The 12677-nt window shown below is 52.9% G+C and overlaps 1 protein-coding gene across 4 annotated transcripts in view; it reads right to left on the bottom strand.

Moving 5' to 3' along the window:
• atrn (attractin) overlaps positions 1 to 12677 on the bottom strand; it is an 85933-nt gene that overhangs the window by 18510 nt on the left and 54746 nt on the right. For all 4 annotated transcript variants that reach the window (XM_035417160.1, XM_035417163.1, XM_035417161.1 and 1 more), the window contains exons 9-14: positions 9348 to 9531; positions 7412 to 7566; positions 4695 to 4779; positions 2684 to 2904; positions 2253 to 2374; positions 710 to 848 (exon numbers count right to left, since the gene is read on the bottom strand). In XM_035417160.1, coding sequence (XP_035273051.1) covers positions 710 to 848; positions 2253 to 2374; positions 2684 to 2904; positions 4695 to 4779; positions 7412 to 7566; positions 9348 to 9531 — 906 coding nt within the window. The remainder of the gene's footprint in view (positions 1 to 709; positions 849 to 2252; positions 2375 to 2683; positions 2905 to 4694; positions 4780 to 7411; positions 7567 to 9347; positions 9532 to 12677) is intronic.

Raw genomic sequence — 12677 nt, 5'->3', positions numbered from 1 at the left:
TGCGGCCTCTGATCGAACCCAGACTGTGCCAACGCCGATAACTACACAGGGAGCACAACAGGCAACCACTGGCCACCCCACACCAGGGGAGAGAACAGGACGTGCTCAGCCCCATGTTGGGTGGCAAATTGGGTGGAAGTGCAGTAAAATGAGTAAGGAACTGGAACCTAAAGGTCACAAGACATCCGATTCCCGGGTAGGCCCTGCTGTTGTACCCTTGAGCAAGGTACCTAACCTGCATTGCTTCAGTATATATCCAGCTGTATAAATGTGATGTGGTGTAACATAACGTAATGCAATATAATGTAATGTTACATAATATAGTGTAATATGGTGTAATTTAATGTAACATAATGCGATGTAACGTGGCGTAGTGTAATTTAACGCAATACCAATTCTTGTAACAAGCCCACAGAGGCAGGAGCAGGGGGACGGACTGAGCGTGCCCACAGAGGCAGGAGCAGAGGGACGGACTGAGCGTGCCCACAGAGGCAGGAGCAGAGGGACGGACTGAGCGTGCCCACAGAGGCAGGAGCAGAGGGCCGGACTGAGCGTGCCCACAGAGGCAGGAGCAGAGGGCCGGACTGAGCGCGCCCACAGAGGCAGGAGCAGAGGGCCGGACTGAGCGCGCCCACAGAGGCAGGAGCAGAGGGCCGGACTGAGCGTGCCCACAGAGGCAGGAGCAGAGGGCCGGACTGAGCGCGCTCACCGGGCAGGGCGATGCACTCCTGGTTGCGCGGTTCCCACTGGCAGTTCTGGTCCATGGCGCAGCTCTTGCAGCTGGTCTTCTTGTTGCACACGTACTCGGGGTTGTCCTTGGGGCACGTCTCGTACTCCGCGATGGGACCCTAAAAGCGCAGCACAACATTTAAAGCAGAATTATTAAACAAACGCACGCTAGGACAGAGCAACGTTTAACGTAAAACTACTAAACAAACGCTCGCTACAACAGAGCAACGTTTAAAGCAGAACTACTAAACAAACGTTCGCTAGGACAGAGCAACGTTTAAAGCAGAACTACTAAACAAACGTTCGCTATGATAGAGCAAAGTTTAACACACCTATTAAACAAACGCTTGCTAGAAGAGCGTAATGTATTGCACGGAACTATTGAACAAACACTTGCAAGGAGAGCACACGGTTTAACACTTAACGAGTAAACAAACACTCGCTACAACAGTGTAATGTGTAACACATAACTACAAAAAAAACAAAGGCTCCCTAAAGCGCAGCGAAATGCTAAATACACAGCTATCATTATCACACAAACACTCAATAAAACGCATCTCAACATTCAACATACGACAGTAAACGCGCTCGTTTTCCTGAGAACGCGCCGTGACGTTTAACACACAGCCGCGGGCGAGCAGAGGGAGCTCGTTAAAACTCAGCGCAGCACGCCGGCGTTCACTCTGTTTCTTTCTCTCGAAACCGCAAGAGGCGGCGGCGGCGTTCGCACGGCTGTTTCCGGAACTTTCCCCGCTAATGAAAACCCCTGGGGCGGGACGGGGGGCGGGGCGCAGTGGGGCGCGGCGGGGCGCGGCAGCCTGACCCAATCAGGGCGGGTTCCTCAGCGCATCGCTGCGTGCCTGGGTCAAGGACACCTCCTTCGTAAGCCTCGCCCCCCACCCCCACCCCCAACCCCCGCCGTACAAGCCTAATCCCCACCGCCTCACATGCAGAGGTAAGCAAACCCGAACATTAATATTCCGCTCCCGCTCGCCGTCCTGCCGGGACGCTCCCCTCCGCAGCGGTGAGGCCCGAAACGGGGCCCCGGCCAGGGCGAACGCGGCTTCGGGACGGCCCCGGCGGTCCCCGGCCCGACCGCAAACTCAAACTCTCCTCCTGAGGCTTATTATTTCACTCGCTCCTCTTCAGCTGGGCTAACAAGGCTCACACACACACACACACACACGCACACACACACACACGCGCTAATGGAGCCCAAGCAGTGCCTTTATACGCCATGCTGTCATGAATAAGAAATGCAGAGCTACACCCTGCCTATTTCTCCAATGACACTCCACTGAGAGCTAGCTCCGCCCCCTCCCCCGATAAGCCACGCCCCCTCCTCAAACCACACCAATCCAGACTTGGGTCAAATACATATTTGAAAATACTTTAAAAAATATTAAACAAATAAATAAATAAAAAGGTTAGTTCAGATGCCGTTAAGATCAGGAAACTCCTCTAGTGCTTCCACGGCGTCTGAAGGGTTAATGATCAGCCGCTGGCTGGTCGGCGCCTCTCACCGTGACGGCGGTGCAGTTGCTGCTCACGGACACGCACTGGTCTGCGCACCACTGGCAGCCGTTGGTGTTGGCGGTGCAGCTGTAGCAGTCCGTGTACTGGTCGCACTTCTCGTTGTCGGCGTCTGCGGGGAGAGGAAGTGTGTGTTCCCGTCATTTCACACGCGGCAAAGGCCGTTATAACAGGTGTCAGGTGTTCCCACAGGTAGCTCTTATAACAGGTGACAGGTGTTTGCACAGGTAGCTCTTATAACAGGTGACAGGTGTTCCCACAAGTAGCTCTTATAACAGGTGACAGATGTTCGTACAAGTAGCTCTTATAACAGGCAACAAGTGTTCATACAAGTAGCTCTTATAACAGGTATTCTCACAGGAAGCTGTTATAACCTACATGCTTTTGGGGGACAGGCATGTAGGGGTAACGGGGTACCTACATGCTTTCGGGGGGCAGGCGGCCAGCAGCTGCTGCTCCTCCTGGGGGGTGGCGGCGTCCCAGGGCAGGCAGGCCCCCAGGCTGCTGTTCCAGACGCAGCGGATGCCGGGCCAGGCGGCGCGGCAGGAGGGCGCGCTCGAAAACGCGGAGCAGCTCGCCGGAGTGAACATGAGCACGTCGCTGAGGAGCAGGCTGTTAAAGCCGCCAAACACGTACATCACACTGTGGGGGGGCGGGGGGGGAGGGAGGGGGGGAGGGGGGGAGGGGGAGAGGAAGAGGGGGAGAGAGAGGGAGGGGGGGAGAGATGGGGAGGGGGGGAGAGGGGGGAAGGTTGAGAGTGAACAAGAATGAGAGCAAGAAGGAGGGTGAAAGGAATGGTGAGAGGAAAGGACATGGTGGGGGGTATAAGGCAGGAGAAAACAGGGGTATGAGTAAGAGAGGGAGAAAGAGAGAGAAAGAGAGAGAGAGGGAGAGGGAAAAAGTGAGAGAAGGAGAGAGAGAGAGAGAGAGAGAGAGAGAGAGAGAGAGAGAGAGAGAGAGAGATGTCACTGCTGTAGCATTAGCAGGTGCAGGTTTGCTCTTATCTGACGTGCGGTGTTAAAGCACATCACCTCTGTCTCGCCCCCCTCATAAATTAGTTATTTATCAAACGTAGCCGGGGGGGGGGGGCCCGGTGGGAACGTGGGAGCAGAGCCAGGCGGGGCCCCCCGTGTGGAAGGTCACGTCCCCGCCGAATCGCGCTCACACCGGGGCGCTGACATGCCCCTCTGATCAAGACCCCCGGATTACACCCCACTGACATCAAACCACCCTGCCCCACGGTGGGGGGGGTCAAAACCCCCTCTCCCACAGCAGGGGGCGGGACTCAAACCACGCCGCGCGACTCCACGTTTCCCCCGACGGCGGTGTGAGCGCTTCTCGTTCGCGTTTCTGCGTGCGCTGGTGGGCGGGGCTTAACGAATGGGAGGAGCCTAAGACTGAGGCCAAGGAGGTGAACCCCGTAACTGAACCAGTGTGACGCAGGGGTCACGCCAACGGCTGTGATGTCACCGCGACCTCAACCCGCCAAACAAGACTATGTTCACAGACACCTTTCTCCCCAAAAAAAGCTATTTCCCAACCGCTCTTAAAAACTGTACCGACCAGAATGACAATGCCATGTTATCAGTGAGACGTCGACATCAATCAAGTACCAAAAATGACTAAATTCTAAAAATTCTAAAAATTACATATGCATGTGCTATGCAAAGGTCTTTTTACTTTGCATGTTTTGACACATTCATCAAAATTTCTTTCATTTTTCCACACAGAGAAAAATTCAAAAAGGATTGTTGGAAGGTCATTTAAGGTGGCAAAATTATTCCACAAGAGTTTAATATAAAGCTGTGTTTCAAAGTCTCCCAGCAAGGATTTAGAAATATTTTTTGAAATGTCAGAGTGCGCCCTCTCACAGAAAGGTGCGTTTTGTATAAATGCGGTGCGTGTTCTTTTTCACAAAGGCGTGCTCTGCATTCAAAACCACTTCTGGTTTCCCCGTCTGACACGGGAGAAAAATGCTGCAGCTGAATATCTGAGACTTTAGCATGGCAGACTGTACTGCATGTACAAGTGTTCAGAGCTTTCCAAACCTGAACACCAGCTGAAGACTGATCATCCAGCTCCCACCCCCATGTCCCATAGTGTTAGAGTGCGGCTGTACCCCCCAGTCCCACAGTGTTACCCCTGAGGCTGTACCCCCAGTCCCACAGTGTTACCCCTGAGGCTGTACCCCCAGTCCCACTCTGTTACCCCCTGAGGCTGTACCCCCAGTCCCACGGTGTTGCCCCCTGTGGCTGTACCCCCAGTCCCACTCTGTTACCCCCTGAGGCTGTACCCCCAGTCCCACTCTGTTACCCCCTGAGGCTGTACCCCCAGTCCCACAGTGTTACCCCTGAGGCTGTACCCCCAGTCCCACTCTGTTGCCCCCTGAGGCTGTACCCCCAGTCCCACTCTGTTACCCCCTGGGGCTGTACCTGTTGCTGTAGACTGCCGAATGTCCGAAGCGGTTGACGTCATGGTGGAGGTCCGGTCTGGGCAGCACCGACCACTCGTCACAGGCTGAGGGTGAAAGGTCAGAGTTCAGAGGTCACAACACCAAAAATAAAACACTGAGAAGCAGTTATTACTGTAGCCAACACGCTCTTCTCCCAGGGCCCGACAGCTCACCAGAACAACATTTTCTACCCAACAACTCGCCTCACGTTGACACAGCGAACCTCACATTTAAAGAGGTCGTTTCAAAGGTCATTTCGTGAGCAACATCTCCTTTCAGTGTTCTTTTTTTTTCCGCTTGTACCTTCTCTGATTTAAATACTGTCCATTGAACAGTCATTTGCGTTCGGTGCATAGTGGGGGGAGGAAGCGGGGGGGGGCAGGGGGGGGGCGGTGGTGAGGGGAATGCTTAACGAGGTGGAAGCTTAACGAGGCGGACCGACCAGCTGGCTGCACTTACAAGAGAAGGGATCAAAAAAAAAAAGTTTTCTGAAGTAATTTTTGTTTCTTTTTAATATGCGTTTTGTCGTAGTTCTCGCCGAGTTAAATCGCGTCAGACGGTTTGCGGTTCACAGCGTGCGCGAGCGAGCGAGCTTCCGCAAGCGCTAACGCCAGAGATCTGAGGCGAAACATCGAAAGGAAAGCACGCGGTAATTAAACACCCGAGCGGGCGTAGCGCTGAACCCCGCCCCGCTGCCGCCCAGCCGTCTCTGAACGCTCCCGTTTCAGGGGTCCTGGAGGCGATAATTGGGCTGTTTTTCGGTACGGCTGGAGAGACGGAGAGGAGAAGAAAGCGGTGCGGGGGCGAGGGGCGAGAGGCGGAACATCGGCGGTAATCGAAACGCACTCTGTGGTGAAAACCGCGGTGCGGGCTGATGGGATGTCTGGGTGGAGGATTGGGGGGGGGGGGGCGGCGTTTGAGGTGAAGCCATTTTGGCCAGCGGTCACAAGGAGCACTGCTGGTTTGAAACCTTGCGGTTCTAGACAAGATGGCTGCAGCCAAAAATGACCGGGTTCCGTTTTTTTACTTCGGTACACAAACCGCGAGCAGTTCCGCCTCCTCCGCAGGCAGAGAAACGATGGGAATTCCCGGTATGGGAATGGGAATGACTGATGCTGTATAAAAAGAATACCGCTAACCCACAGACTAGAGGCTCTTTATATCTGGATATCTTCCCTCTAGGGTTTTCAGCACACTTGTTCCTGGTTATGGTTATACACTTTGTTGTACGTCGCTCAGACGTCGTACGCCTGCCAAATGCCTGTAATGCAATGTAATGTAATATCTACGTCTATATTAATTGTTATCCATGTTCAAGGTACGCTAGGTTACGTGGTTTAGAAATGCTTATTTTTTTTAAGAATCCTGCTGACCGTAAGATGAATTTCACCAGTCGGATTAATCTTGTTCTATTCCGCTGTTCCACTGCCCCATACGCAGGGAGCCAAATTCACTTTGCTGCTCACGGTGACTTGGAGAGCACCGTGGGAGGCTGTCTCTCTTCTGACCATACCCATCCAATCTGTGTGCACATGCTGCCCCCTGCTGGACAGTACATGTTACAACGAGATGCAATCCCTACATTTGGCTGAATCCACTGAGGTGGAAGGTTCTGTGAGCAATCTCTGGGATTTTGGGGGGGGGGGGGGGGGGGGGGGGGGAGTGGCAGGTGTGTAAAAAAAAAAGTATTCAAATATGGATTTAAAATACTCCGGCTTTTAAATTCTGAAATTACAAGGACCAGACAGCCACATGGTGAAGAGGAAAGAAGAGGGAAAATCCACTGGTTAGGAAACAGATCGTAGGAGAGCATCTTAAGCGGTACAGAACGCCTCTTCTGAACACCGCCGGGTCTGAAGTGTCCAGCAGGCGGTGTTCTGACAGTCTGTCCCCTCCTGCGGAGGTGATTCTGGCACCAAACACGCTCGCGACAGGATGCAGGCTGCTCCAGAGCCGTCCCTGCCAATCACACACATTCCCCCCACACGCCCTCCCACCCAATCACACACTCTCCCCACACGCCAACCCCCCTCAATCACACACACACTCCCCAACCCGCCCTCCCACCCAATCACACACACCCTCCCGACACGCCCTCCCACCCAATCACACACTCTCCCCACACGCCAACCCCCCTCAATCACACACACACTCCCCAATCCGCCCTCCCACCCAGTCACACACAATGCCCGCACACCCACCCACCCAATCATACACTCTCCCCACACGGACACCCAGCTAGGCACACACACTCCCCACACGCCCACCACCCCCAATCACACGCAGGCTGGCCGGGTTGGACCTCAGGGGGGTGGGGGGTTGTGTTTCTGGGACATTCAGGGTCAGAAAATAAGTGGTTTTGCACGGTTCCTGCCAGCCTGACCGAAGACCTAGCCAAAATGCTGTGATTTGACGATACTGAATGGCATAGACTTCAACAGAGATGTAGTGCTGTAAAGAGATATAACCGCATATTGATGTATAGCAGTGTATAATGGAAAACTGACAAATAGACCCTTGTGGAGGTTGGACTATTGCATAACTCTCTCTTATGGAGGTGGGACTGTCCCTCACAGGGGCGGGACTCACCCTTAAGGGGGCGGGGCTCTCCCTCACAGGGGCGGGACTATCCCGTACGGGGGGGGCGGGGCTCTCCTCCACAGGGGCGGGACTATCCTTTAAGGGGGCGGGACTCACCCAGGTCGTAGGCCATGAAGTCGGAGGAGAAGCACTTGGCCCCGTGGCTCATGGACGTGTCGTTGTGGGTGTTCCCGCCGAACACCAGCATGGTGCCGCTCACGATCACCGCCGTGTGCAGGTAGCGGAAAAAGCCGCTGTCCTTCAGGATCGTCCTGCAGCGAGAGAGAAGCGCATCAGGTCAGCACTGAGTGTGTACACACGCACACACACACGCACGCGCACGCGCACGCGCACGCGCACGCGCACGCACGCACGCACGCACGCACGCACGCGCGCGCGCGCGCGCGCGCGCGCACGCACGCACGCGCACGCACGCACGCACGCGCACGCACGCACACACACAAGCACACGCACACACACGCGCACGCGCACACGCACACGCACACGCACACATACACATACACATACACATACACATACACATACACATACACATACACATACACATACACATACACATGCACACACACACACACGCGCACACACACACACGCACACAGACATACAGGCACATACACACACACAAATGCAATTTAGCCAGACAGTCAGTACTGATGAATAATCTGCTTTGTCCTTAACAAACACTAAAGCCTGAAAAATCATTCTGCTGGGCATTTTACACTGGACCAAAGCCAGCAGAACCTTTCAGTGGCAAGCCAGGATTTCCAGAGACTGTGTGGGTGTGTGTGTGTGTGTGTGTGCTGTGTGCATGTGTGTGGGTGTGTGTGTGTGTGTGCTGTGTGCATGTGTGTGCGTGTGTGCGTGTGTGTGTGCGTGTGTGTGCAATCCAATACTCCCAGCCAGAGGAACTGACATAGTTCCAGATCACTTTTAAATCAACTCAATATCCGGGCTTAGCAGCGCTAAACTACTTCCTTTATCTCAGATAAACCACACCACCAGATTACTGTTCTACCTGACAGAAGCAAGACACACAATCTTGCAGAACTTCAGAAACAAGCCCTGAACTCCTTACCTTATGTGAGGCAAGATAATTCATCAGATTAATATTCTAACCCTCGCCGCGGTTCACACTCCCGAATTAAACTCTGAAGGGTTTTTCAGTCTCCTGTGAGAAATTCTTTCATCGGTAACAAAAGCTACAGCGCCAGCCACGGCACCCTTTGTGCGAGCGGCTCAGGGTTCGAGATATCAGGCAGGAGGCCCCTCTTCTATAGGACACACAACCCTGGAGCTTTTCAGACGATTTATCAACACAAGAACAGACAAGGGGAAAACGGCAGTGTTGGAGCGGGAAGGTGGAAAGATTAACTTTCACAACTCTGACTCCAGTCACGTTGCGGTGTTATCACTGCCACCTGGAGGAGGCTCAACGTCGCCCCCTGTCACAGGAAAGGAGTACTGCATTTCCGGGCACTTTATCCACAGGGATGAAGGAGGTGCTTTAGAGAGATGAGCTTCACCCCTTGCCTTAAGCTCGTGTCACCTGTGGCCAGGTCGTTTATCGTGGTAGTGGTGATGCCTCGTACCACCAATCCATGACCTAAAGCAGCGGTTCCCAAACCTCGCCATGGGACCCCAGCCCGATCCAGGTGACGTGTTCCACCAAGGGCTTGATTAGGTGTGTCAGGTGTGCTTGAGGTGGAGCACATCAAATACCTGGATCCAGCTGGGGGTCCCCGAGGTGAGGTTTGGGGACCACTGGCCTAAAATGCACTGGTAGGTCGCCTGCCCCAAACTGGACAAAGTAACAGAAGCGGCCATTCTAGCAATACTTCCCGTTTATAAACATGGCCGACCTTTGGACAGCATTCCCACCCTCTTAAAGGTTCCGCAGAGAAAGGTCAGGCAATTCAGAGCCGGTAAATTTTGAAATTTTGCTAAAAACCCAAACTGTGTTCCATATGCGCATGCCGACCGTGACGAGAGAGCCCGGAAACCTCCCAGCATCCTCTGCTGCGCCAGAACTCACCACATGTTGGTGTCCACCTGGTACTTGTAGAGGTCGTCGGCCAGGCCGTACTTGTTGGCGCTGAAGGCCTTGTACCCGCCGTGGATGTAGATGGCGCGGGTGTTGGCGTCGTACACGCTGCTGTGCCCGTAGCCCCCCTGCACCAGGGCGCCGTTGGTCTTCAGGATGCGCCAGGTGTTGGTGGCTGCAAAAGATGGGCAAAAGCGGTTAATCCAGATGCAAACAGATCTGACCAGATTTTACCAGATACGACCAGATCCAACCAGGTATGACCACATACGACCAGATACGACTAGAACCGGCCAGAATCGACCAGATACGACCAGATACGGCCTGATACTACCACACACGACCGGATCCGACCAGATACAACCAGGTACGAGAACTGCGGCTTAAAATCAGGAAGCTCTTTCAAAGGCGTTACTACGTTAGTGGTGATTCACCTGGATGTTGCGGTTACGCAAATACAACCACATAATTAGCAATACAGAAATAATCCAGCAACAGACAGGTTACGCTAGGTCGTGTTTTGTCATGTGACCAAACAGAAGTCACCTCCTAGACAGCGAGTGAACGTAGCAACAATGGCGTTGCTCGCCTCACACGTTCAGCTGAAAGTTTCAGCACAAGTGTGAATGTGGGGTGATCAGAATTCGAGGTACATCATAACTCTGAAGCAACGCTTAAGTTTCCTGTGGCCTGGGCCCCAGCATCAATCCGCAGTGATTGGCCCAGGATGAGCAGGAAATCCCTCCCACAGTGTAAGCTATTGGTCAGCTTTGGTGCCACACAGGAAAGTTTACAGGCCTCTTCAGGTAAGCGCACTGGCTTTAGTTACCGGGGAACTAATGAATGGAACTGAAACTAATGAGGACAATCATAGAGAAACCGTGAAGACTCGCCTGAATCATAATTCAAAATGAACTCTCACATATTCGTATGAAACATGTACAATTTAACTCCTGCATATTCATCTGTGCAATTCCTGCGCAAACTTTTATGAAAAGCAAGCTCTCGCATACATTTATCGTGATTAATTCATACATATTTACTCGCTGAGTTCTCTGAATCTGGGGAGGGTAATTATGATTTAATATGCCAACGTTTCGGCAGTTACAGGGAGTCGAACCCAGTGCTTGAGCCCTAAACGCACTCACGCATGCGGTCGGACCACTTAAAGCTTTCCACCCGACTGCCCCGAACTGCCCCAAACTGCCCCGTGGTCACCAGACGCCACCGAGCTCTAATGCCCTGCAGGCAGTACTGCTTTCTCCAGGGCTGTTTTTGTAAGAGAAACACACACAATCTCACACTGCTGAAACTCACACACACACACACACACACACACACACACACGCACACACACACACACACGCACACACACACAGGCTCTGAAGCTCTCTCATGACTGTCATCTGTTGCGCGTTGCCGAGCGTGTCATTTAAATGAGCGTTTATTTTTTGTTGCCGTTTAATGAGCAGTTGGGATGCGTGTGCGTGTGTGTGTGTGTGTGTAAGGTAAATATACAGGCACTCTCCAAGGCTACCGTAGCGCGTACATGTCAGCCAGAGTAGACCGACCCGGCTGAGATACGTTAGCATTCTAATCTGGCTCATAAAGCACATTAAATAATGAAGCGCTTTGTTGTTCTCGCTGCGGACAGGAAGGTCGGTTAACTTTGTGAATTATCCCCCGAGGAGCCGGAGGACTGAGGCCGGGGACTGCAGCTCAAGGTAAATCAATTCATGAAGGCAAATTTGTGCGGGTCGTGAAAACGGGTTCCTGCAGGAACGGGACGGGGGGGGGTTTCATGGGCTGTGAAACAGTTCAGTGCATGAACAAGGAGGGGGGGCAGGGGCAAGGGGGGGAGGGGGGGTAGTGTGTTCTACAGGGGGCCGAACACAGTAGCGTACATGGCTTTCGAAAAAACGAATTCTGTGCGCTACCACCAATCAGCTGGAGTAAACCCAAACTCTGCCCCCTCTGGGAAGGGCAGCCAATCAGAACGCACCGCCAGCCCGCCCCTTCAGTACCCCCCCTCCCCCCCCCCCCCCGGACTGGAGGCAGCATCGATTTTACGATCATCGCCAGGGCCGCCGGCTCGCGGTTCTCATCGCTAACGAGAGAGCGGCGAGCTTTGGGGGGCATTAAAAATACAGCGAGCGCAGCCAGACGCCGCCGCCAGACAGAGAGCTTTAAATTATTTACTAATAAATCCACCCCGCCCTCTCACTGAAGCACAGCTCATCACACGGCTAGCTTCCTCAGTTTCTGTTATTTTCCGAAGGACGACTGAATCAAGGCCCGCCACGGAAACCTGAGGACTAACGGGAGAAAACTGTATAAAACAGCCCCCACCCCAAACAAAAAAACCCACCATTACCCACCCCTTCCCCCCCCCCTCCTCCTCCCCCCAACTGTTGCAGCACTGACCTTGCATGGAAGACTTGCCATTAAAAATTAACCGAGCGGTGTGTGCCTGTGTGTGGTGTTTGTGCGTGTGCGCGTAAACATCAAGCTTGTGGGCTTGAAAACCTGCCAGATCACTAGGCACCATAAACTCAAATCCCCTCAGCTCACAGATGTTCTACAAAGCAACACAAAAGCTCGTGAGCCCCCTGCAGTGACCGAGTTGAGTGGTAACCCTAAAGTACCACCAGAGGGCGCTGTTGTCCCATCGAATCCCGCAACCTCCGCGGAGCGCGCTCTGACACGTATTTCAGAAGGCAAACGAACTGAGTCTCGTCTTGCAATAAAAACCTGGAGGCCGCTGCCAACGGCTTTGCCCGGAACAAGCTGTTTATAACGCATCATTAGGCTTCCACGCAGGAGCGGGAAAGTAGCGCTCATTACCGACTTCATAGCACTACTTATGTCTGAATACCATGGACAAAAATCTGTTTAAATGATTTCATGATGATTAAATTTATTATTACAACAAGTTATTATTATTATTATTATTATTATATTAATATTGTTGTTGTTGTTTTTATTGTTGAGGCTGGTGATTATTGTTATTACTCTTTTAGACATCACTGTTATTATCATGGCCTTCCACTCAACAACAGCAGGTCAGTGAAAAAGAGGGGATTTAATTGGTTTAAATGACCAAGGCTGACGGGAGGGAAAACATGGCAACCATCCATGGCAGTAGTCACTGTCTGATGCAATCCTCTCTCTGCTTCCCCCCCCCCTTCTCTCTTTCTGCAACACGCTGTAATTCATTATCATGAGTATCCATTATCAGAGCCTACAGCTGAGCCTCTCACAGACGCCATTAGCTTAGCCGAAACTCACACGCACTGGACCCTGGGTCCTCCCCACACACAG

Source organism: Anguilla anguilla, chromosome 5, assembly GCF_013347855.1.
Source record: "Anguilla anguilla isolate fAngAng1 chromosome 5, fAngAng1.pri, whole genome shotgun sequence".
Lineage (NCBI taxonomy): Eukaryota > Metazoa > Chordata > Actinopteri > Anguilliformes > Anguillidae > Anguilla > Anguilla anguilla.
The sequence above is the reverse complement of the archived record's forward strand: the minus strand, read 5'-3'. Positions and strand labels throughout refer to the sequence as shown.